The 26,472-nt window shown below is 40.6% G+C and overlaps 1 protein-coding gene across 3 annotated transcripts in view; it reads right to left on the bottom strand.

Moving 5' to 3' along the window:
- SLC26A4 (solute carrier family 26 member 4) overlaps positions 1 to 17,836 on the bottom strand; it is a 50,968-nt gene extending 33,132 nt beyond the window's left edge. Inside the window, exons 1-6 of one of the 3 annotated variants that reach the window (XM_045565442.1) lie at positions 17,395 to 17,836; positions 16,463 to 16,629; positions 14,863 to 15,002; positions 7,622 to 7,732; positions 5,771 to 5,955; positions 5,016 to 5,180 (exon numbers count right to left, since the gene is read on the bottom strand). In XM_045565442.1, coding sequence (XP_045421398.1) covers positions 5,016 to 5,180; positions 5,771 to 5,955; positions 7,622 to 7,732; positions 14,863 to 15,002; positions 16,463 to 16,626 — 765 coding nt within the window. In that variant the 5' untranslated portion in view covers positions 16,627 to 16,629; positions 17,395 to 17,836. Of the gene's footprint in view, positions 1 to 5,015; positions 5,181 to 5,770; positions 5,956 to 7,621; positions 7,739 to 13,075; positions 13,208 to 14,862; positions 15,003 to 16,462; positions 16,638 to 17,394 lie in introns of those variants that run through there. The other 2 variants (XM_045565443.1, XM_045565444.1) reach the window with 2 other exon arrangements.
- Positions 17,837 to 26,472: the final 8,636 nt, after the last annotated feature.

The following is a 26,472-nucleotide window of genomic DNA, read 5'->3' on the forward strand; positions in this document are numbered from 1 at the left end:
ATGTATTTTACTTATTTTTATGGGTAACTATTCTTAACATAATTACAACAATCTGGTACCAATTATATATAATGAACATTAAGTAACCTAGGAGTTATTTTGCCAGCAACTTCAACTCTCTGGAACACATTCAAGAGTAAAGGAATAGGGAGAGAAGTTATTGTGCAAGCAAAATCCATTCCACCAAGCGCCTGGACTAGAGTTCAGGCATTTAACTTGCAGGAAGTCTCTTGAACTTTCTTCACTCAGAGTAAAAGTTTGCTCTTACTTTGACCCCAATACTAACAAGTTTACTTTGTCTTCTTTCCAGAGTCACTGAAAATGGCTATAGGCAGATACACTGACAGCAATAAGATGAAAGAGTGACAGCAGGGTGAAAAAGAAAATGGGTAAATTACCACAAACAGACACAGCAACAAGAACGTGGGGCATTTAACATAGGAACAAATAACCCTACCTCCTCAGAGGCTTAAAGGTCATCATTGCATTTGGCCCTTTACATAATTCATTTTCTGATGGTGACTCTCATTAATGCATGAGCTAGGTATAATATTTTGAGTAACTGTCTACACAATAAAGGTTTACTTTTCAACTCAAGATGGAAAAATCAAAATTTAAAAGATAAAACATTTGGAATAGGCATCCCAGTCAGGAAAACATTCTCATCTTACAAAAATAATCACTAGTGGATACTCATTTAATCTATGAGAGTCACTTAGACCTTTGAATAAAAAGGACCTCTGGTGTATTAAAAATGTAATATGAGGCTGAGTGTGGTGGCTCATGCCGGTAATCCTAGCACTTTGGGAGGCTGAGGTGGGAGGATTGCTTGAGGCCTGGAGTTTGAGACCAGTCTGGGCAACATAGCAAGACCCAAACCCTACAAAAAAATTAGCCAGGCACAGTGGTGCATGCCTGTAGTCTCAGCTACTTGGGAGGTTAAGGCAGGATCACGTGAGCCCATGCAATTGCACTCTAGCCCAGGCAACAGAGTGAAACCCTGTCTAAAAATAAATAAATAAGGCCCAGCACAATGGTTCACACTTATAATCCTAATACTTTGGGAGGCCAAGGTGGGAGGATTGCTTGAAGTCAGTTCAAGACCAGCCTAAGCAAGAGCGAGACCTTATCTCTACAAAAACTACAAAAATTAACCAAGTGTGGTGGTGTTTGCCTAAGTCCCAGCTACTTGGGAGGCTGAGGCAGGAGGATCACTTGAGCCCAGCAGTTTGAAGCTGCTGTGAGCAATGATAACGCCACTGCACTCTAGCCTGGGAGACAGAACAAGACCCTGTCTCAAATAAATAAATAAATGTAATATCAGATGCAAAAACCAAAATCAGTTTATATTAATTACACAACTGCATCAAGCAAGGCATATGAGTATATATGTGAGTTGCCTGTATACATATTGAGTAATCGTTCAGTGTCTCTTACATAAAGTTCTACAACAGAAAGTTCAATCTATGTAGAAATAAAACTCATCCATATAAACTGAAATCATAAGATTGTACTCAAAGATATAGAAATGAGACTCTAAGAAAGCACTGAATGGTATTTCTAGTTTAGTTTACTGTTAAAATACTATAATAACATATTTAAAATATGGATATACATATGATTCTGTATTTTAGCCTAGAATTCTAAATAGTTCAAACTATTATAATGAGCTTTTCAGTAATGGACAATATTTTACTATATTTCCTACCATGTTTGGAGAATTTTAGGACCATTTCATCTAGATAAATTCTTTGTTTTGCCCAGCATTACCTGGGTGTATGAAGCAATAAGGACAAATCATGCCCAGTACTGTGTATGAAAGAATTTATCAGTTAACTTTTGGAGCTGAATATACTTATCTCCGTTAACATAACAAACCCTTCATAATCACCTCTTGCTGTCAGGCATTTCCTGCTATCAGATCTTCTGTGTATATACATATAGATCAACCCTGAAAGTGTTACTTTGTTTATTCTAATGACATAAATTCTACATAGTAAAATATTATTAGGTTCAAAGTCACAAGTCTGATAAAGCTTAGCGGTGGCTTTCAAAACTCTGACCCTTGTCTACAGAGAAGGGAAGACAATCAGACAAGTGGACTGGGAGATTCACTTAGATAATTGGGTGCTACATGGTGGCACCCACGGTATTACTAATTATAAATTGTTGCCAACACCCTGTCATTCTGCCTTCTCTATCCTATATCCAGCATCTCTAGCATTTGTGAATTAAGATTTTTTCTTTTTTCCCTAGTATTTTCTCCTCCAATTCTTTATATTCATTATTTCCAGTTGTCAGTACTTCTTTAAGGGAGAAGGCAAGACAAACCAAAGTACAACCTAACAGCAAAAGGGATGTTAACAACATTCCTGGCAAAGTATTTTACAATAACCTTACAGTCCTTCCTGGAAGAATGCACTACTGCTCTGCATTTATTGAAGGCTTCTTTCACAAATGATTGCAATAGTAATGCCATAAGCAAAATTCTCTGCTGGGGACTGAGTGACTCATTTAACACTTATGCAATTATTTCCAGACCTGCTGATTCTTTCTTTTCAGAAGAGCAAGGTTATATTCACCACTACACAGGGATGATTGAAATGCCTTCATCCAACGTGGCTGGCCTGTGAGGAATTTCTTGCAAAATTCTATGACACACACTAAACTGAAACTTCAAGAAAAATATTCAACAGGAAATAAGTCACATAATGATTGTATTTGGTTTAAAAACTATTTTGACCTTGGTCTAGTGTTTCCTGGTCACTTTTGTTCCTGTCAAAAGTGAAATCGTTTGCAGTAAGTTTCTTCTTAAACATAATCCTAGGAGACCAGAAGAACCATTTTCCATGTTCTGTAAAGGTCCAGCCATGGCCAGGGACACAGGTCAACCACTGGTCTAGGCCTCCTGCCATCTGTGCAGATGCAGGGCTGGCAACGTTCACACAGGGGCTTAGTCTGCTCAGTAAGGGATGTTTGGGTGGGTTCAAGAGTCAGTGGGTTTACATAGCGAGTGAACAGTGCCCGACACAGGGTGGGTTTTCAATAAATGTTGATTGAATAGATAAACTGAATGAATGAGAATGAAGGAATAAATGAATGAACAGCTGATGGGCAGAGAGTAAAAGAAGGATGTGTCATCAGCTGCAGAAGTGACAGATCCTGTCGGAATAAGGCAGCCAAAAGGACTCAGAGAGAACTGAGGACTTGGAAAGGAAAAAAAAACAAACAAAGAATGATGACCAAATTAATGTGGAAGCAAACAATCCCCACAACTCTAAGAATTGCTACCATTATTAGCCCTATTCTACAATTGAAGACATTGAGCCTTAGGGACATTAAATATAACATGCCCAAGGTCACGTGGGTGGTGAAACCAGGACTCCAAATCAAGTCTCTTAAAGTTCAAAGTCCATAGTCTCAATCACTGTTATTCTGCCTCCTCTAGGTATCCTCACTGCTTAGCATAGTACCTGGCCCGTAGGAAGCACTAGGTAATATCTGTTGAATGGATGGAGTAGTGTGGGATTATGGCACTGTTATAAAATCGAGCCTATTCCTTAGATATGTGTTGGCCTTACATTGTTTTACAAGCTAATAGATGGGTCATAAAAGGACTTCAACTCCATTCTTAATGTTGGCACTTTATTTCTATGTAGTATCATTCTCCCCAAGTTAGGATGACATCATGTTACTATTATCACCATTTTTCAAGCACCAATAACACACTCTAGATAGGACATATATTTAGATCCAAGAACTTTTTCAAATCAAATTAGTGCGATCTACATCCTCCTTCTGCATCTCCTTTGCATACTGAATCATCTTTGAATCTGATGTTCCTTTTCATCTATAATTGCTGAGACATTTATATTATGCATTTTATGGACTCTCATGGTTAGAAAGGGCCTGAGAGCTACATTCCTAATTATTTCATTTCATAAATAAGAAAGAAAAGATGCTTTGAAATAATTTCAAAATAACTACTTTTTGTTTTGGAGTACTTGTTATGTGCCAGCCCCTGAGCCGATGCTTCTCATCTATTCTTATTTAACAATTCAGTGAGGTGGTTTTTATTACTAAGGCATGGTGATTTGCTCACATGGCTAGTAGGTAGTAGAGTCAGAATTTGAATCCAAAGGGAGGGTGGAAGTGGAGTGAAGGATCAAAAACTACCTATTGAGTAAAATGTACATTATTTGGGTGATGGGTACAATAAAAGCCCTGACTTCACCACTATATAATTCATCCATGAAACCAAAAAACCATTTGTACCCACTAAATCTATTGAAATTAAAACAAAAATGAATCCAGTTTCAACCAGCTCTAAATCTGAACTTGCAGTCATTACCCTACCTGATGTGTCCAAGGTCACCTCACACGTCAGAGGCAAAGCGGAGATTAAACTCAAGTCTACTACATCCCAGACCAGTCTTTACTTCATTATATCACTTGGTTTTCATTTATGATTTAAGTGCAGTAATTATTTCAGAAACCATTTTGACCAATTGAGAACAATGATTTGAAAATCTGCCTTCTTTATTTATTTTTTTGAGACAGAGTCTCGCTCTCTCACCCCAGCTAGAGTGCAGTGGCATCATCATAGCTCACTGCAACCTCAAACTCCTGGGCTGATGGGATCCTTCTGCCTCAGCCTCCCAAGCAGCTGGGACTACAGGCATGTGCCACTGTGCCTTGCTAATTTTTTAATTTTTTTTGTAGAGATTGGGTCTCACTATGTTGCCCAGACTGGTCTCAAACTCCTGGCCTCAAACAATCCTCCTATCCCAGTCTCTCAAAGCACTAGGATTACAGAAGTGAGCCACTGCACCTGCCAAAATCTGCCTTCTTCAATGCTACTCCTGATTTAATGCTTCTTTCAGAGAAGCAATAAAGTGCTTTCAATGGCTCCCAAAATACGCATAGAGGAACATGGGTTCTCCAGACTCAAGTTAAAGAGAGAGAGTGTATTTTTTGAACAGTGACCCTTCCCTGGAGTAAGAAGCAACACTTACGTAGATAATGGAGAGAACCCCATTATAATTTTTGGTTGAAACGTTGAGGACAATCTTTAGCTGTGAAACCAGAACTTGGAAGGCAGCAGCTGTTGTGAATCCACCAACCAAAGGATCTGCCAAGTACCTCACTATGAATCCAATCTGCAAACCTCCAAATATCAACTAGGATAAGAAGAAGGAAGGAAAAATGAAATGTTTGCCAGAGAGAAGAACCAACTCTCTGGAAATATTAACAAATTAAGCTTAACACCAATTAAAACACTGGTATCCTGCCTACAGCACAAAAATACTTGTAGGATACATGTGAATTTCTCAATGCCCTGTCTCTCCCCTCCCCTCCACCACTCTAAAATTTGAAAACATGTAATATAAACCCTGAAGTATTTCTATATAAGTACTAAGGAAAGCAAAAATCATGTAGCTTATTTCTATGACTTTCAGGTCCTGCGGCTCCGCTCACCAGAACACTTTTTTCTCTTTTATGGATTCCGGAACACTTCCCTTCTCTCATCCTCAATTGAATTACACATATTCTTCTGTGCTTTTTTTCTGTCTCTGACTTTGATGATAAGTGAGCCTTAATAAGTGGAGTCTTGCTGACTATTTTAGCATCTGACCTAAAACAAAAAATAACTTTGGGAGCCAGGAAATTATTTTGTTTTGCTTTTAGGAGAACCTGTAAATCCATAGGCTTTAAGGTTAATTTCAAATAAAAATTACACCGATCTATATTTTACTCGTAAGTCCATTACCTGTATGATTCCAACCAAAAGAGTGAGGGTGCTCGCAATCAACACTCTTGCTGCATCTCTAGCTTCAGAGTCTACCGTGGTAGTATTTAACACAGTTCCGTTACTGCTCGATACGAGAAAGTTTTCATCGGGGGCCATGCTCAGAACAACAGATCCCACCATTAAACTGACCACTGGAAAAGGTCCTGGGGAAAAAAGTCTCTCACGATTAATCAGGTATTAATTACAAATGTTCAACATGTCTACACAGGATTGGAAAGATGTGTGAAATAATTAGCTGTGACTAGAAAAATATTGTTTGTTCACAAAAGAAGCTAAAAAGCAGATGTCTCGAGGCATTCGTGACCCAGAAATGGGCGAGAGACACCTGTAGGTAGGTGATTGTAATACAGCACTCAGGATGCTTTGTGAGTACATGGGAAGGGCGTCTAATCTCATGATTCTTGTGTGTTTAGGGGGTGGAGGCAGAGATAAGAGTTGTCAGTAAAGGTTTCCTGGCATGAAGGAGTTATCACAGGTGACCAAAAAAAATAAAATTAAATTAAATCAATCAATCAATAAAAAGGTTTCCTGGCAGAGGTAGCATATAAATAGAGTTCTTACTTGTTCCACTTAATTTTTATTCCATATAATCTCATTAATTTCCTAGAGTGTCCAATGTCTTGATCTCTGTGAACCTGAGTACCACGATCAGTATCACAGGGTCCAAATTAAGATTAGTAAACAGCAAAGGGGGTGTATAGTTTCTGTTTTTCTTTTTGTAAGACAAATTATTTTCATATCAAATGCCAATCTGTAAGATTTTATGTTTTAAAAAACTACTCTTTTCTTCCAGCAATTGCTTCATTCACCACTGATGTTTTTATCCATAACGATGATGATGATGATCCAATCCTTTGATCATGGAAAGTTTTAGGTTGGGCAGACTCAAAACCCAAACCCAGTCACCTGGAGTGTCTAAATGTATAGAATACCAAAGAGAAAAATCAGCTTCCATGGTCCTCATCTGGTCACACATTTGATACTGATCAATTCTCCAAGGTAAAGAAGTTCTCTCAACCTATCATATCAATAACCTCTTCCTGATCTCCTTCTCCAGACAAGGCAACATGATAGACACTGGGGGAGATACAACTAAGGACAGGGACATGGGTTGGGGATAGAGTAGATGGTTGTATTTGTTTCAAGAGGATCATCCAGGTAGACGTGTCTAGCCAGCAGATGGATGTAGGAGCAAAATTATCTCTAGTATAAATGTCAAAGTCACAAAATAGCATTAAGACATTCATTTACTAGAACATTCTGGCAAAAGAGAATTCAAATTTTAGGAATGGCAGGAAAACTTATGAGCCATACAAAGAAGGAAAGCCAAGCTTAGCTTCTACATTGTTTTGGCAAGATTTTGCCAGTCTCCTGATATAAGTAACTTAAAATAAGTAGGTTCTTTAATGAAATAATGAATATGTATTTGATGAACATAATTTAGTACATGCTAAGTTAAACGAGTAAAATGGTTGTTTCAAAAATCTTATGAGATTTTCTTCCCTGTCATTTTATATTTTGGAAGAGAACCCTTTTTATATATGGAGTCAAATTTATTACATTTTTAAAAATCAAAGCATGCTAAACTCTGAAGGTAAGCTATCATTTCAGTCTTTCAATTTTCTCCTCTTCATAAAAAAGCTATGTAGAAAGCTAACTCTAACATCATTGAATAGAAAAAGTAGGCAAAGCATTGACACCCTATTTCCCTAAAAAACATTAACGAAGATATAGAAGCATGATGCACATAATACAGCCAAAATGCTTAAAACATGAACAAATACAATCATAAAATATGCTTATAATTACCGACTGAGATATGTCTTGATGTTCCAAAGATAAAGTATGTCAGGATAGGGAAAAAAGCAGAGTAGAGACCATATCCAACAGGAACTGAAGCTAGTAAAGCATACGCCATCCCTGAAAGTACATCCAAAATTATTAAATTCACAAACAAAAGTTATGATATACGGACGGTCCCCAACTTAAGAGGGTACAATTTATGACTTTTTATTTTATGGTGGTGCAAAAGCAATATGCATTTGGTAGAAACTGTATTTTAAGTACTCATACAAACATTCTGTTTTTCACTTTCAGTATAGTATCCAATAAATTACATGAGATATTCAACACTTTATTATAAAATAAGCTTTGTGTTAGATGGTTTTGCCCAACTGTAGCCTAATATAAACATTCTGAGGACATTTAAGGTAGGCTAGGCTAAGCTATGATGTTTGGTCAGTAAGGTGTATTAAATGCATTTTGACTTAAGGTATTTTCAACTTATAATGGGTTTATTGGAATGTAACCTCATGGTAAGTAGAGGAGTATCTGTCTACTGCAACAACTTTTTCACAGATATTCTCAATTTACAGCTTCAGCACATCATCCTGTCCTTGGTTGTCTCTTAATTTTGCACATAGCCCGTGACTATGCTAGTATGCAGAACAGCATCTGCATCAGTTGGGATAAATGATTGCATCTATGGGCATCACCTGCTCCAATCAATCAACTCAAGTGATCAGTCACTCAGTCATCCACTGATCAGATCAGTGGGAAAAAACAATCAAGTCAGTCATTGATTAAAAACTCAGTCAATTCAGTCCAAAGGCTCTGACCAGTTTTGCATGTAAACAGTTTTATCTGAGTTCAGTGTTCCCCTGAGTTCTGAGGGACACAATCAGTGTTGTACTACTCTTTCTCCTTTCTTGTTGTGGAAGAAAAGTTAGATCCAAACAAAGAAAAAAATATGGCAATTATATAAGGCAGCAGGCAAGACAACGTGACCATGGTGAAGGTGGTCAATTCTTCCACCAGGCTATGCCAGCAGACTCAAAGCCCGCAAGTGTCAGCCTACGGAGAAATCAACATTTCAGTATACATAGGGGTTGGAAGAGGATAACGACACATTATTTTCCTTCGTTAAATACTTAGGTTGTCAGCACATCTTACTCCATTTTACCTCCTCACCTTTCACTCACAATGAAAGAAAATCAAACCCTTGACCTTTGAGCCATTAATAAAGGATTACATTTATAATAATTTTTTAAAAGTGGCAACAACCTAAATATCCTGGCCCACAGGCATCAAAATTATTTACTGAATGAATGTCCCAAAACAGGGAAGTGGTTAACTAAATTATGCTTCATACATTTTAATTCTATGGAATGAAATTGAGGTAATGTATAGAAGTACATTTATTAACATGGAGAGATGAGAAGTAAAAGGAAAAAAAAGTGAGAAAAATCAAGATTCAAAACTGATACGTATGCATGTCCCACTTTTGTAAAAGTAAACATGTATGTTGTATGCATAAAAAATCTGGAGAGATTTTTAGTATAATATGAAGTAATTCAGATATGCAAAAAAGACAATGAATAACATAATAAACACCCATGTATCCACCATCTAGCTTAAGAAGCAAATTATTGCCAGTGCAGTTGAAACACTTTTATACTCTACCTCAATCACATTCTCTTTTTTCCCTCCACCCTCTGAAGGTAACCGAAGGCAACCACTATCCTGAATTTGGTGGTTATTATTTCCAGATATTTCGTTATACTTTAATATGTGTGTGTGTCTACAAGGATATTTACTAAAATATTAATGGGTTATCTATATGGTAGGATCAGAGGAGACTTCTAGTTTACGGAGGAGGTATTTTTTCATGTTCCTTATATGTATTTTCTAATTTTCTACGATAAGCATTCATTCATTCATTCAACAACTATTGATTCTACACCTACCATGTGCCAGGCACTGTTAAAACAGTCTCCACTCTTGTAGAGTCTCCATTCTAGAAAAATGTGTGTTATTAGTGCAATTGTCTTAATATATAAACTGCTTCTCAAACTTTCTTTGAACTGGCTCTGCAGTTCTTGATATGTCTGGAAAATGGAGACTTTTCAGTTTTCGTATAGAGTGTCCTATTGAGGGACAACAGCTCTCAGATATTCTGTAATCATTTTTATTATAAAGGAACTTGGTATAACACTTTTAAAATTATAAAATTTCTAAAGAAACCTAAACCATTTATTTAAATTATGAAATCTCTGTGTTGGTGCCCATGCTGTCTAGGATGGTGGTATATACTGATATAGCAGGTGCTAATAAACACTTGAAAACATCCAGAGGCAAAGCCTTCCACCATGGGAGGACACAGCAAGGAGATGGGCCCTCACCAGAAACTGAATCTGCAGGTGCCTTCACGTTGGAGAAATAAATTTGTGTTATTTTAAATAAATGAATACATAAATAAACAAATAAATGTATGTCAAAAATAGAAGTGGGCAGCAGACTGCTTATAGCTGTGAATCAAGATAGCACGACAAAGGCTGCATCAATCTTTCACTGCCTAATGGGAATTTTTTTAATCTCAAAAAATCAGAAAGATCCCACAATCTTTAGCAACTCCCTGCCTTCTCAATACCTTGAGCCTGTTTCCTCTGATGAGTTCTTCCACCACTCCCCAGCTTCCCAGCCAACAGTTGTACCGTGGACCTTGTCATCACTGGACACTACATTACTGCCTCTGAAATCTCAATTCTGAGCCTCCTTCTTTCTCTCTCCAGCTACAGCCTCCGAGCCTTCCAGCGCACCAACTCCAGAACCCTTACTTGCAACATTTCTTTGTCCCCAGGAGGCTTCTAATCCATTAACTGGTCCACTTTCTCCTTATCCTTGGCACCTTCCTATCTTCATTTCCATCTTTGCCCTGCCCAGATTCCAAGGAATTCTGCAAATACACTTCACTCCTTTGCTTCACTTTCTCTCTCTTTCCTTTTCTTCTCTGGTAAAACCCCAATCTGGCTGAACCTGAACGTCCACCTTTTCCATGACAGCCTCTGAGCAGCTGGATAAACAGGACTAGAGGCATCCACGCCTCGGCTGACCAGTTTCACGAGAAATGTGTGGCCACTATTCCCAGATAGGCACTCAGCGCTGCCGGGCAGTCCAATTACATCTCAGAAAGGTACTTTTTGTCTCTCTCAGACAACTACTTAATGCCTCCCTACTTATCTCACACTGCCCAACCCGTTCTCCAAAGTTAAGAGACATATCTTATACTTAATCCAAGACACAGCATCCACAAGAGATGCTCCCAAGTTGCTTTTTAGCAAATTGCCATACCTCTCTGCATCTGCGCTATTTGGACTATCATTCTTCCTTTGAAAATGGAAGACATAACCCTCCTGCCTTCAAGGAGTAATCCTCTTACTTCTGTTCTTAAACTTATCCACACTTGCCCCTTTCACTACTTTTCTTCTAGTTGTTTCTCCTCCACTTCTTGGACCATAACATCTCTTTATTTCTACAAGGTCATTTCTACCAGTTCACAAATATGTTCTAGTATCTCCCATATTAAAAGAAAAACAGGGCTGGGTGCAGTGGCTCATGCCTGTAATCTCAACACTTTGGGAGGCCAAGGTGGAAGGATCACTTGAGCCCAGAAGTTAGAGGCTGCTGTGAAATATGATGACATCACTGCACTCCAGCCCAGGCAACAGAGCAAGACCCAGTCTCAAAAAAAAAAGAAGAAAAAGAAGAAAGAAAGAAAAACCAAAGAAAAGAAAAAGAAAAACAAACCCTTCCTTCACTACATCAGCATCTCTTATCTCCCTCCAATTTATGGCAACACTTTTTAAAAACTGTAATCCTTCATCATACACCACCCTTCAGGAATATTCAACACTATCTGCCCCTCTATCCATTGTTTTTTTTTTTGTTTTGTTTTTTTTTCATAAAAAAAAGAAAAGAAAACCAAACCTTCTCTCTTGGCTTCTGAGCCCACATTCCTGTGATTGTTCTTTTCCTTTAACTTCCTGGGCTCACCTTTCTTAGGCTCTCTGTGGCCACTGTCCTCATCTTCCTAACCCGTAAGTACTCCAGCCCCCTTCTCTTCCCCATCTGCTTTTTTTCCTGGGTAATCACAGGCATTCCCACTCTTTTAAATATCACCTCTAAAGTGATGCTTTCCTGATTTTTATGTCTAGTCCAGACCTCTCCTCTGAATTTCACACTTGCAGTAGCTCCAAGTTCTCTATTTGGCATCTTAGATATCTCACATGCATCTGAAACTTAGCATGTCCAAAAGGAAACTTGATTTTCTATCCCAGACCTGTTCCTTGGCCGGTCTTTGCCATTTCAATAAATGATGTAACTATCTACCCAGTTGCTCAAGCCAACAACCTTGGAGGCATCTGTGATTTTCATCCGCACTCATCAGTACATGTCAGTGATTCTTGCTGCAAAAATATTTTTCAGATCTTGCAGCTCTCTCCATATCCTGCCTGATCTGGTTCAAGCTGACACACCTGTCCTCCCTCCAATTCACAGCGATATCCCCACAGGGCTAGAAATAGGGTGAGGCAAGTGAGGTCCCTAGGGCATGAGATTTAAAGAGGACATGCCCTGAGAGTGAGCATGTCCCTTCTCTCATCCTAACCCCAGCCCTGACTAACCTTATCTCATGTTTACCCACCCTCCCCCACCGCATTCACCCACACTAGAATTCTTCTTGTTCCTTCTCAAAAATACTGAACTCCAGTTGGCCTTAGGGCCTTTGCACCTTGACCTAGTACACTTTTCTTCCTGCTTGTCACGGGGCTGCTTCCTTGTCATCCTCTGGTCTCTGACTAAATTTTACCTCCTCAACAAGGTCTTCCTTGACCATTGTATCTAAGATAGACCTCCCTTCCCAAATTAATCCCTATTACAGCACATTTAATCTGCCACAATGAAGATCACAATCTATAATTATTTTTCTATTTATCTACTTATTTAATTCCCAACTCTATTTCTGAAAATGAGCGCCATGAGGTCAGGACCTGTGCCTGTTAGTGTGCCACTGAATCCCTATGGCCGAACACTTGGCATGCAGAATTAGTCTGTAAATATTAAGCAAATGAATGATAAATGAATGTATGAGTGAGCCAGATTAACGTCCCAGAAATTTGCCTTACAAAGATAACTTGATAGAGGTAATGTTTCTGGAAAAACATATTACCCATAAAGTAAGGAACTACACAGTGTATAAAGTAAGATTGTAGGAATTAGACTCCAGGATTAAACCTCAGTTTAACCACTTACCAGCTTTGTGACCTTGGGCAAGATTTAGTAGATTACTCATCTATTGAAAAGGAGATAATAGTAGTACCTACCTAGCAGGGTTGTTGTGAGGATTAAATGAGGTAACTAGCCAAAGCCCTTGGTAGAGTGTCCAATACTTATTAAACAAAATTCATTCTTACATAAGATACTCATCTATGAAAACTGGAGAGACATGGAGCTTGAAAACTATTTTTCCTATATAAAGATGATTCATTATAACGAATGCAAATCAGTCCTCTTCTCTAAATACGCCATCTATTATGTGCCAGTCTCTGTGCTAGACACCTGCGAAACAAACATGAATTATACATGGTTCCTGTCCCCCTGGAGTCACAGGGTGTTGCCACATCACAGTCATTGTAGCCCACTGTGTAGAACACTTGGCATTGCTTAACCTATGGACTACACAATCCATCCCTCCGCCCCCTCCACCCACGCCCCTCCATCTGCCTTCGTGATTGAAAACATGCTCAATCAGGCTAAGGTCCCTCACTGGGGACACAGGACAGCCTCCTGCTCTGTGGGAATCTACCTGGCCTGCTCTGGGTAATCATGAGAGCTCCACAGCCAAATTTTAGCTCACAATATTGCTCAACATTTATTACTAAATTCTGAAATAGTCTATTTTCAAGCCATCCTCACTCCGCTCTACTTCCCATCACTTGGCAAACTCAGTCTTAGCCTTCAGGGAAACTCAGCTTTGACAACTCAACTTCCAGGAAGCCATTCCCAATCCCCCAAGGCTGGGTTGAGTGTGCCCCATTTGCATTCCCTTAGCGGGCAACCCTGTCACAGCCCTTCTCACACTGAATTGTTATCACCTGTCTCTCCATTGGCCTATGAGCTCCTTGCAAACAGGTGGTGCATCTTATTCATGTCAGCATGCCTGGTGTGTGGCATACACTAGGTGCTCCATAAAATTATAATAAATGAGTTTTCTGTTTTCATGGTTCAGGGCCTTTGGAGAATTGGGCCAAATGTGAGGGGGGCACAAACAAGATAATGGGGATGAGGCACACAGTAAAATGCCCATACTGCTATGCACCAACAATGCAACAAATTTCTAAGATGCTTGTGGAAATATTATGGGATAAAGCCTGTTTCAAAAAAAAAGAAAAGAAAAGAAAAGAAAACCACCTATGATGGGACACTTTCCCAAAGATTAAAATAAGAAGATGGATTAAAAAAAAAGAGCAGACCAGAAAAAACTCTCATGTATATAGCCCAGGCTAAGATACTTCCTTTGCTTTCCCCTAAGCCAGTTTCAAACTGTAGGTCAAGACCCATGTGTGGGTTATAAAATAATTTAGTGGGCTGCAATTAACATCTTTTAAAAATAAGACTAGAATAGAATTTAAAAATCAGAGTGTATCACTTGCGGTGATGATAAATATTTTACAAAACTTTACTATTTATTTATTTATTTATTTATTTATTTATTTATTTATTTATTTATTTGTTGTGAGACAGGGTCTCCCTCTGTTGCCCAGGCTGGAGTGCAGTGGCCTCATCACAGCTCACTGCAACCTGTAACTCCTGGCCTCATGCGATTCTCCTGCCTCGGCCCCCCAGAGTGCTAGGATTACAGGCGTGAGCCACCGCGCCCAGCCAAAACTTTAGATATGTGTGTACAGATCACGATGTGACACATATTTCATACTGTGAGTTGTGGTCAATTAAAACTGGGAGGCCACTGCTTAGCATATGCCTGTAAGTTGGAGCCATGCAGCTAGGGAGCAGCAGAGTGTCCCAGGAAGAGAACTCTAGGGAAGACAAGAAAAGAGGTGAATTTCTCTACTGAGGGTCTCCAGAGGAAAGACAAAGGCCTGGTAAGGTGAGCAAGGATCTGGTAGGGACTCCTGGTAGCTGAGGAAAGTTTTGAACTGCTGCTGGAGACTGTAACTCTCAATCACTCGAAAGCTAATCCACCAACATCTTACCTTGTAGCGTAGCCACTAGTCCAGTACTAACTCCCGAAATGATGTCACTGAGCAGCCACTCCTTGACTCGGTATTTGGGGAGCCATTCCAAGATGGGCACGAAGGTCTTCAGCACACCGAAGGCTCTCTTTCTCGAACAACTGTCAAAAAGCAAGTGGAAACTGGGTTTCCAGTCCAATCTCAGCCATAACCAATTGCCAATAACAAAATGATGAAATGAACTCTGCTGATATTTATAACTATTTAGAAAAAGAATAAGAATTTCATGGAAAATACTAACACTGAAGTGCTTATCATGCTTTTGCCAAGAATAACTTCTATCGTTTTAAATGTACGATACTAGAAGACAGGATTAATTTCCCCCACCCCTCCCGCCTTTCTTATCCTCTGAGAAAATATCCCTACACAAGAACCCATTTTCCTGTCCAGCCAGAGACTGATTAATGTGGAGTCTCTAAATGGAGATTAATTTTCAGACTTCTAAGCCAGGCGCCTTCTTCTTATTATTTCCTTTAGAGAAAAACAAGCATGCTCTGTATATATTGGCAATACAAGCTTGGAGCCAGTTTTTACAAACATCTTAACATGAATGTATACTTGTACCTTCCTATACCTTCCTACTTAGTATTTTTAAAATTCAGCAACCTATAGATAAAAGAAAAAAATCAAAAGTAGGTAGATATTATTTGACTGCTGATTTCAATAAGTTATTTTAACATTATGACATTTATAAGAAGTTTTAACAACTCAATTTTTGATATTAAGGAATTATTTTTAGGTGTGATAATGGAATGTGGTTATATTTTTTAAAAGGGTCTTTAAAGGTACATACTAAAATATACAAAGACAAAAAAGATACACAATATGGGATTTACTTCCAAACAGTACTGGAGGGGGGCAAGTGGGTGGTGATAGATGAAACAAGATTAATTCGAGTCGATCATTGTTGAAGCCTGGTGATGAGTAAAATCATGCGACCGGGATTCTTTATACTACTATGTCTACTTTTGTATATATTAATATTTGAAATGTTCTATAACAGGAGGTTTTAAAAAAGGAAATCTGGCCATTAGTTAACTGCTCTCTAAGTTCCTTATGCTTGCGATACCCACTGACGGATGGCACACTTGGGTTTAGAGACTGACGGTGTTGGTCCCCACACTGCCTCCTGGTGAAGGGCCTGGAGCGCGCGCTCTCCGGCGGTCTAGCTTTCCTTCGGGGTCCCTAACGGAACGTCCCCGGCCTGCAAAGGACTCCTGCTCAGGTTACCCATCAGGTCCTTTAGACTATCCCCTCTCTCCCCCCTTTCCACACTTGGGCCCTCCCAAGCAGGCAGCGGGGACCCACTGTACCCCAAGGTGCACTCCAGGTTTCCTCGACAGAGGAAACGTGGAGACGGGGCTCTCGGAGCCCAGTCTCCCAAAGGTGAGTTTCCTTTCGGGCTGGAGACCGCGGAGCCACCCTCCGACCAGGAAGGGCAGCACTGAGGCCCGAGACCCAGAGTCCGGCCTCCGGGAGAAGCAGCCGGCGCCCCGGGCCGGCGCCCGCATCCCCCGCCCGGCGCCCCGGCCCGCCGCTCCCCCGGCCCGCGGGCCGCTACCTGCAGCCCTCGCTCAGGCTCTCCCGCAGCGTCTTGCGCTCCTGCAGGCGCCGCTCGTGCCTTTGCTGGAAGGCGAGTTCGCTGTAGACCGGCCGCGACACCACGTAGCTGTAGCTGTATTCGGGGAGCTGCGGCGGCTCGGATCTGCCTCCCGGCCCAGCCATGACCTGCGAGTCTCAGGACAGCGGGGAGGGAGAGGCAGCGGGGGAGGACGGACGAGCGCGGGTGGAGAGCGAGTAGCAGAAAGACGGAACCACCTGTTAGCTGCCTCCGGCCGCTCCAGTCGCCGCCGACCCGGCGAGCCTGGTCCGCGTCCGGCAGCCCCCGGCGTTCGCGTCTCGCCGTCCCACGGCGCACCCCGCCGGCCCGCACGGGGGCACCTGAGCCCCTGCGAGTCTCGGGGCCTGCACCTGCTGCCCGGGGCTCCCCCACTTCGAAGGGAGCGAGCTTCGCTTTGGGGGCTCCCGGAGCTCGACTCAGTCCCCTCCCGCGAGCTGCTGGGGCGCTGTCCGCGTCCTGAAATCTCCCCCAAACCAGTCTGGGGCAGGGGCCGGGGGCGCGTGCGAGGCGGGAAGGGGACCCTGTGAGCGTCCCTCCCTCCCCGCACCCGAGGCGGGACGCAGCTTCAGGGGTGCACTGGGAGAGAAGCGCAGGCCCCGGGCCGGCGTGGGACCCTCGGGGCGTGCTCCCCGGGCCGAGGCCGCGTGCGCTGCGGGCAAATTCCAGCATCGGTCGCAGCTCTCCCGGAGGCAGAACTTCGCTCGCGTGCGGCGAGTCTCTTCCCCCGTCCCGTTTTCCTAGTCTTCTTGCTCTCAGCGTCTCAGAAAGAAGGCTCTTCCGCCCCCTGCCCGCCCGCTCCGCGCCCCCTCTCTAGTCCCGTGCTCAGCCACCGGTGGCTCCCGGGCGACGCCGCGGGCCCGGGCTGAACTCACCTGCTCCGCTCGCTCCGCGCCCCGAATGCCCCGCGGACCGCTGTCCCGCTGCCTTTATAGCTCTCGCGCACGGCCGTGGGACGTTTTATTTACGGAGCAATAGAGACACCATGGTCGAAAGGAAGGACACGCAGGCTGCGGTCTTTCCCTGCCGATCCTATCAGGAAAGAAATCCTACCCCTCCCGCATTCCTTCCCTTTCCCGAACAGGAAAGGCTGAGAATCTTTACTGGGCGTCACGCAGGGGCCACCTGGATCCTCACTCACCCCCCAATTTCTCATGCGGGCTGCGAGGTCAGGGGCTGGTCGGCCCCGGGATTAGTTGGTGGAGAGCAGAGCCCGGCGTGGAGGAAAAGGTCAGCAATCACTGGGATCGCTGACCTTGACTCCCAGGTTGTGAATCGGGGAACTCCACAGTCTGGCACAGGTGCGGAGGAGCGGAGCGGAGCCAGTTTTCTATATTAATAAGCCTCTGGATTTCTAGAAAGTCTTCTAGGAGTAATCCGTGGGTGGAGGCTGTAGAGAGCTTATAATTTACTTATAAATTTTAGATACACAATGTTTTAGAGACATACACATTTCTCTCTGTGGGTGTAATATTTCACAATCAAAATCAGTGTCGAGGTGGCCCCTATCGTACCTAACTCTGGTTTTTCTTCCTTCCCATTCATCTGGACAATGTGGGAAGGGATAAACCGAACTAGACAGGAGTGGAGACTGGATGAGGGTGAGCGGGAGTTGAATCTATCTGACCTCACCAGTGTTTTGTCTTATGTTGGGATACTTTTTGATAAAACTGACTAACACATGGTTAAGATGAAGGGCAGAAGGAAGGGTTTAGTAAACCAGAACATTCTCACCTGATTATCAGTGTTTCAAAGTAAATACAGAAGAGGCTCCAAAATGTTAGTTACCCACCTACCTGGAAAATACAGACCATGACAATTCTACAAGCTCCAGGACACAGAATTTCTCTTAGGAGAACCCTAGTGTAAATCCCCTGAAATTGTACTCAATATGGTGGGAGAGTGTGTGTTTTCCTGAGAAATGAATGAGTCAACAGCTTTCAACAGACCTTCAAAGGCTTCCTTGACCCAATGGGGTTAAGAACCATTAAAGAAGCAACCTAAAAAGAAAATCCATGCTATGAACTTTAGAATTTTTATCCACCTGCAGAGGAGAGGAAAGGAATCTCTTGTGTACGCTTAGTTTATGTGTACCAGTGGTTCTCCACTAAGGGCTATTTTGCCCCTACAGGGCAATGCCTGTAGATGGTTTTGGTTGTCACGACTGTGGTGATGCTATCAGAATCTAGTGAGTAGAAGCCAGAGATGCTGCTAAATATCATACGATGGAGTTTGCCATCCTTCTAAGGTTTTATTGGAGATTTAACATGTACATTTATTAATTAATTGCTACATGTATTAAAATATGCATCTCTACATATATATGTACATGTGTGCGTGTATTTCTTATCAGTAGTATATTATTGTTGGGTCTATAACTCAGTGCCATTAAAATAGAGGCAAGTATTTGTTTTAAAGTAGATTCTGAACGTACCCACTCTCTACACTCTCACATATACCTTCAAGGTCCAGTTAAAACGTTATCTCTTCCATGAACATTCTTTAATGCTTTCAGAATTAATCCAGGCCCCTTTTCTGGATTCTCTTGACACCTTATCTGATCCTCCCTTAAGGTGCCTCTCACTATCTACCTTAGTATCATAATTTTATTTACATACAAGTCTTATCTCTTTCACTAGACAAAAACTTCTTGAGGGCAAGCCCTATGTCTCCTTCCAGCCATTATTACCTTCTATCATGTTTTCTGAACAGAGTTATCTATAGCCTAAACATACTTTTTTTTTTTACTAAAAATCACTTTCCATGTTGATCTACAAATTTTTTTTAATTAAAACTATGTTACGGATATCTTTGCAGGTGAGTACATGTGGATTTTTCTTAACCTTGGCAAAGACTGCCTCAGATGCCAAAATATGAACTCATATACATAGCTCCAGAGTAACTCACCTAGATGACTCACAATTCTTTTTTTTTTTCTTTTTTCTTTTTAGAGACAGGATCTCACTCTGTTGCCCAGGCTGGAGTACAGTGGCACAATCATAGCTCACTGCAGCCTCCAACTCCTGGGCTCAAGTGATCCTCCTGCCTCAGCCTCTGAGTAGCTGGGACTACAGACATCACCATGCCCGGCTATTTTTTAAAAAATTTTTTTAGAGACAGGGTCCCTACAGAATACCTTGATAAATTATGACAATGTAATAGGTCATGGATAAATGCTTGTTAGATTATTGATCAATTGATAGTTTAATGATGGGATTTAAGACATCATTGGGTAGGAATGAGACTAATTTAAAAAAGATGAGAATTCATCCTTAAAAACAATGAAAAAAAGAATTCTTTGTAAACCTTATGTGGCCATCCATTCAATTTAAAACAATTTACGGTGTCAAAAATATAATTTTATAAATTTCTCAGACACTAAAGGCAATCCTGCATTCTTTAATACGAATCCAAACTTGATATGTGGTTTAGTAAATTTGTCTCTTGCTAACATAAAATAATGGCATAGGTTTTTTTAAATTTTTGTTTTAATGCAATTTATTTATTTATTTATTTCCTTTTCTTTTTTTAGGGAGGAGGGTCTCATTATGTTGCCCCCAGGCTGGAGTGCAGATTGCTGTTCGCTGGGGCAATCTACAGCTTCAAATTCCTGGCTTCAAAGGATCCTTCCACTTCAGCTGTCCAAGAAGCTGGGACTACAGGTCCCTGCCACTACACCTGGCCAATAATGGCATAGTTTTCTAAGCAAAGAATAATTTGAGAACCCTTCCAAGTTTCTTATTATTTAAGTATATTTCACTTTTAAAGTTATCCTTGTATGTCTTCTTTTAATTATTTATTTATTTTTATATGACGGAGGAGTGAGGAGGAGAGCTCAATTTCTTTTTTTTTTTTTTTTTTTTTGAGACGGAGTCTCACTCTATCCCCTGGGTAGAGTGCAGCCTAGCTCACTGCAACTCCAACTCCTGGGCTCAAACGATCCTCGTGACGTCCAGCTAATTTTTCCATTTTTAGTAGAGACAGAGTCTCACTCTTGCTCAGGCTGGTCTCAAACTCCTGACCTCAAGCAATCCTCCCGTTATGGCCCCCCAGAGTGCTAGAATTACAGGCATGAACCACTGTGCCCAGTCTATCCTTGTATATCTTATCTCATGAATTCTGTGCTTTGTTAATGGAAGGAGAAAAGGGAAACTTGAGGGTTGTTTCAAGTAAATACTGATATACCATGTTATAATGAGTCAGATGTTTGAGTATTCCATTCATTCATTTAATCATTCATTCATTTATTTATTCACTCAATGAGTATTTCTTGTGCCCCCTACTTGTGTCAACACTATCTTAAATGTTTCGGATACAGCAGTGAACAAGTCTGAAAAAGTTCCTGCCCTCAAAGGACTTACATTCTAGTGGGGGGACAATGACTATCAGCAAAGAAATAAATCAGATAATATTCTGTTATGGTAAAAAGCTATGGGAGAAATAGAACAGTGTCTTGTAGAGTTATTGATGGGAGCAATGCACAGCATGGGGAAAGAGAGGACTACTTTAGAGGGGGTGCTCAGGGAAGGCTTTTCTCTCATTGAGGAGGTGACATTTGAAGAGAGAGCTGAAGGATGAGGGACAGCCCTCCCAGAAGAGGGAACAGCAAATGCAAAGACTCTGAGTCAGGAAAGAGCTTGATGTGCATGAGAAACAAAAAGGAGGCCAGTGTGACTGCAATCCACGTACATCAGACCTGGGGACAGCAAACTGGAAGGCTTCAGGATGTATGTGGCAATTAAAACCAGGCATTTAGGAAGAGGAAATAGACAGCTAAACGGCCAGCACCACGCTGTTGGGTATTCTAACATTTAGAACTCATTTATAGGAGTGGGATGAGGGGCCTTTTTTCTTCTTCTTGTAAAATGCAGAGAATCTTTGAATTCAGGTGGTGAGGAAAAAAAAAATCTCTACAATACCTTGAACTTCTTGTTCATTTCTTGGAGAAATGTCCTCTAAATAAACTGTTTTTTGGTGTCTACATCTTTTAATGATACATGTAAAGGGGAAAAAGTCTTTTTTAAATTTATTTTTATCTGTTTATTTTTTATTTTTTTCATTGCCTGAACTTTTGGAAGAAACAAAGCTTAATGTATAAGGTTTATTCAATTGTTTCTCATTATTGCATGTGTAATTAATACCTTTATTTTTTGGTAATGGTGGCACCTTATGCTCAGTAAGTTCTCCTTAATAGTAGTCAAAGACTCATGCATGTAGAGCTCAGCAGAAACTAATCTAGGCAATCGCATTAACCACTTCTGGTGGAAAACAACAGCATATCTGAGATAGTTTATCTTTCTTTTTGTGGGAGATGCTAGCTGACAGCTACTTTATAAAGAATGCTTTTAAAATTTATTCATACCCTCTTAATAAACTATAAATTAATAACAACACAACCCTAGAATCTACTGTTTAATTCTTCATTTTAAATGGATCTTAAATATCAACAGAGAGAAAGCCTGTAAAAGGGCATAGGGACAGATGGGTGTGACAGGCAGTGGAAGAATGAGGGAAGGCAGAGGCTGAGGAAGGCTGAGGAGAAAGAAGCAGAGGACTGGGAACGCCGGTGAGACCAGGAGGCAGGCGCATGGCAGTATTTGCGCCATGTTGCCTGGTGTGGTCTGACTTGAAAGTCAATGTGAAAAGGAAACTGCTTTTAAGCCTAAGTATTATCTTGAAATAGGTATTGTTATTCCCATTTTACAGATGAGGAATTATACACAGAAAGGCTAAATTATTTGTCCAAGGTAACACAGCTTTGTCAAGCTGGAATATGAACCTAAGCAGTATGACACCAAAGCCTACTCTCTTAACTACTGCAAAACTCTACAGGGTTTTAGCAACATCAGCTCACCTCACCACTATCTCACAGAAGGTCCAGCCCTATCTTATTATCCCATCCCAGGCTTCATGGTCCCTCCAGTAAATTTCAGCTTTAATTCCCATCTTTGGATGTAATGTTTAAAAGTATGGTAGACACAGACAATGGGATACTAATAAAGCAGACCAATATATATGTGCATGGAAGGAAATCCAAACTGTATTGAGATGAAAAAAAGGCAAGCTACAGAAGGTATGTATAGTTTGCTCACATTTGTATAAATGAAGGGAATATATATTTGTCTATTATATGACTCAGAGTCTGAGCAAGAAAGAGACGGCACACTCAGATGGAGTCAATGAAGGAGCTGTTCACAAAGGTGTGGGCAGAGTCAAGCAAAACCCAAAAGGCATGGCAAAGTACTTCAGGGCTGGCTGAAGGGAGTTGTCAGCAGTCAGCTGTCAACGGTCATACAAGTAGAGGAGCTGTCAGCAACTCTAGCCTGAGGAGGCAGGAGGAAGGAGCTGTTACCAGAATCCATGGAGCTGTTGGAGAGGCTTGCCCAGCAGGAACTGTGGCCTTCAGTGGAAGAATGGAACCATTGCTAATTCCATGCTCAACAAGGAAGGAGCTGGGGGAATAAATACTCCAACTTCTCCCCTCCCTGCCTCTGATCTCAGCCTGATGCTTTCCCTGCTCCTCCATTCCTCCATTGGTCAACTCCTACTGGAAGAAGTGACAGATAAGGAGCCTGTTGACATTGACCATAAGGTCAGCCTCCTGGGCTTAGAGCAAGAAAGGTGCTGAGAGGATAGGGAGAGACAACTAGCGCATATGCATATCCCTATAATATCAGAAACAAAGGTCAGGGTGTTAGATGTGTGGCAGACCCTCTCAGCCAATAGAGCAAGAAATATGTGTGTATATTAACTAATGTATCTATATACAACGACATATATCTCTATTAAGTTAAATATAAATTCATACTAACAAAGAGACCTTTTTATTGTACGGTATTTTATACTGTTTGAGTTTATTTTTTACTAGGTCTACATTTTAGTTTGTCAATCATTTAAAAAAGTAATGTCATGTTCAAAATGGCCTAGTAATAAGATAAATTGTATACATGTATGTCTTGATAGATGAGGATACTAAATGCAAAAAAAGTTCTATTAAAAAGGTGCGCATATATCAAAATTTTGTGAATCAAACTATTTTTAAATATGTTAGGATAACTATTAGTGGATGATTAAACTAATTCACATGAATTGTTCTTTTCTTAAATAAAGAATGATCTTTATGTGAATTATTATTTTGCATGGCACCACAACATGGTAAAAATGGAATTAATTATCTTCTCCCTATTCTTTTTAAAAAACTTTAATAGATTTAAGGGGTATAAATGGTCTTTTGTTACATGGATGAATTGTACAGTGGTGAAGTAAGGGCTTTTAGTGTGTGTACTCACCACCCAAATAGTGTACATTGTACCCATAAGTAATATTCAAACCTTCACCCTCTTTCGACTTCCCCACTTCTCAATCTCCAGTGTCCACTAGACCACTTTGTGTGACTTGTATACCCATTGTTCAGCTCTCACTTATAAGTGAGTACAAGCGGTATTTGTTTTTCTGCTCCTGAGATACTTCACTTAGGATAATGGGCTCCATCTAGTTCCATCGAAGTTGCAAAAGACATTATGTCATTCTTTTTTATGGCTGAGTAGTTTTCATGTTGTGTGTATGTGTCTGCATGTGTGTATACACAGATATATACATATACCACATTTTATCTACTTGTCAGTTGATGGGCACTTAGATTGATTCCCTATCTTTGCAATCATGAATTGTGCTACAATGAACATATGAATACATGTGTTTTTTTGATAATAATGACTTCTTTTCCTTTAGGTAGATACTCAGTAGTGGGATTGCTGGATCAAATGGTAGGTCTACTTTTAGTGCTTTGAGGAAATTCCAGACTGTTGTCCACAGAGGTTGTACTACTTTACATTACCACCAACAATATATAATTGTGCCCTTTTACTGAATCCATGCCAATGTCTATTGTTTTTTGACTTTTGAATAATGACCATTCTGACAGGGGTAAGGTGGTATCTCATTCTCGTTTTAATTTTCATTTCTCTGATGATTAGTGATGTTGAGCATTTTTTCTTATGTTTCTCGGCCATTTTTATATCTTTTGTGAGAAATGTTCACATCTTTTGCTCACTTTTTAATGGGGTTATTGGCTTTTTTCTTGCTCATTTGTTTGAGTTCCTTGTAGATTCTGGTTATTAATCCCTTGTCAAATATATAGCCTAAAAATATTTTCTCTCATTCTGTAGATTGTCTATTTACTCTGTTGATTATTTCCTTTGCTGTGCAGAAAGTTTTTAGTTTAATTATGTCCTACAATTTTTGTTGTACTTGCTTTTGGGGTCTTAGTCATAAACTCTTTGCCTAGGCCAATGTCTAGAAAAGCTTTTCTTATGTTTTCATCCCAAATTTTTATGGTGTCAGGTCTTACATTTAAGTCTTTAACCCATCTTGAATTAATTTTTGTGTATGAGTAGAGATAGGGATCCAGTTTCATTCTTCTGCATGTGGCTCTCCAAGTTTCCCAGTACAATGTATTGAATAGAGTGTCTTTTCCCCATTGTACATTTTTGTCTGCTTTGAGGAAGATCAGTTGGTTGTAGGTATATGATGTTTTTATTTTCTATTTTTATTTTTTAGAGTCTTTATTCTGTTCCATTGATCAATGTGCCTACTTTTATAACAGTATCATGCTGTTTTGGTTATTATAGCCTTGTAGTATAATTTGAAATTAGGTAATGTGTGTGATGCCTCCAGATTTGTTCTTTTTGCTTAGGATTACTTTGGCTATTTGGGCTTATTTTTGATTCCATAAGAAATTTAGGGTTGGTTTTTCTTTGTTTTCTTCCTTTCTTTTTTTTGAGACAGAGTCTTGCTCTGTTGCCTAGGCTAGAGTGCCATGGCATCAGACTAGCTCACAGAAACCTCAAACTTCTGGGCTCAGGCAATCCTTCTGCCTCAGCCTCCCAAGTAACTGGGACTACAGGCATGTGCCTCCATGCCTGGCTAATTTTTAAATTTTTTGTCTGGCTGGTCTTGAACTCCTGCCTCAAACCATCCTCCCACCTCAGCCTCCCAAAGTGCTGGAATTACAGATATGTGCCATCACACCCGGCCTTCTTCCTATTCTTGAACCTGCTCCTCTTCCCGGATTTCCCATCTTGGTGAATGGCATTCCATCCATCCTGTTGCCCAGGCCAGAAACTTAGGCACCATCTTGATTCCCTCTTGTTACCTTTAATGTCATCTACTGTCAAAGCCACTTTTTGACCAGCTCTTCAGTTCGTCTGCTTCTCTCCATCTCCACCGCTACTGCCTAGGATTAGCCCAAGGCAATGGGTCTCTTTGACTCTCCTCTTGTTGTTGTCCAAAGCAGCTCCCAAAAGTTTAAGAAATGCACATCTAGTCAGGCTCATCCTTAGTTTAAAACCTTTCAAAATGGCTCGCCATTGCCATTAGCCCTTTCTTTCTATGCACCCCTGGTACTGAGCTCTCTTTTATCTCTGGACCTGGTGACTTGCTTCTTCCTCTGTCTAGAATTCTTTCCCTCTTTCTCCATCCCTAGCTTCTGTCTTGGTTTAGCTGTCCCGCTGATGGTGACTTCCCTAATAGCCAAAGTCATTAGATGACTTTACTTCATTGTCCTTAGCCCTCTTAGTGTGCATGCACTTACCACACTGAAGGGTACTTTTCCAAACCCAGTATTAGGCTATATACTCCTTTCAGGTAAGGACTTTTTTAAAGAGTGTAGTGGAGTCAGATTGTCTCAGTTTCAGTCCTGGCTCTGTCATTTTCTACCTGTGTGACCTTGAGCAAGTTATTAAGCTTGCCCTTGACTCAATTTTATCATCTTTAAAGTAAGATTATGTGAGAATGGTACCTATTTCATAATGTTGGTGAAAGAATTAAATGTAATGCCTGGCACATAGTAAGCACTTGACAAATGTTAGCTATTATAGTTGAGTTTTAGAGCTCTGGAGAGCAGTTTAAGTTAGATCTTGGTATATTTTGAGCTTCATTCCAAAAAAAAAAAA

This window comes from Lemur catta, chromosome 11 (genome assembly GCF_020740605.2).
Source record: "Lemur catta isolate mLemCat1 chromosome 11, mLemCat1.pri, whole genome shotgun sequence".
In the NCBI taxonomy this organism is placed as follows: Eukaryota; Metazoa; Chordata; class Mammalia; order Primates; family Lemuridae; genus Lemur; species Lemur catta.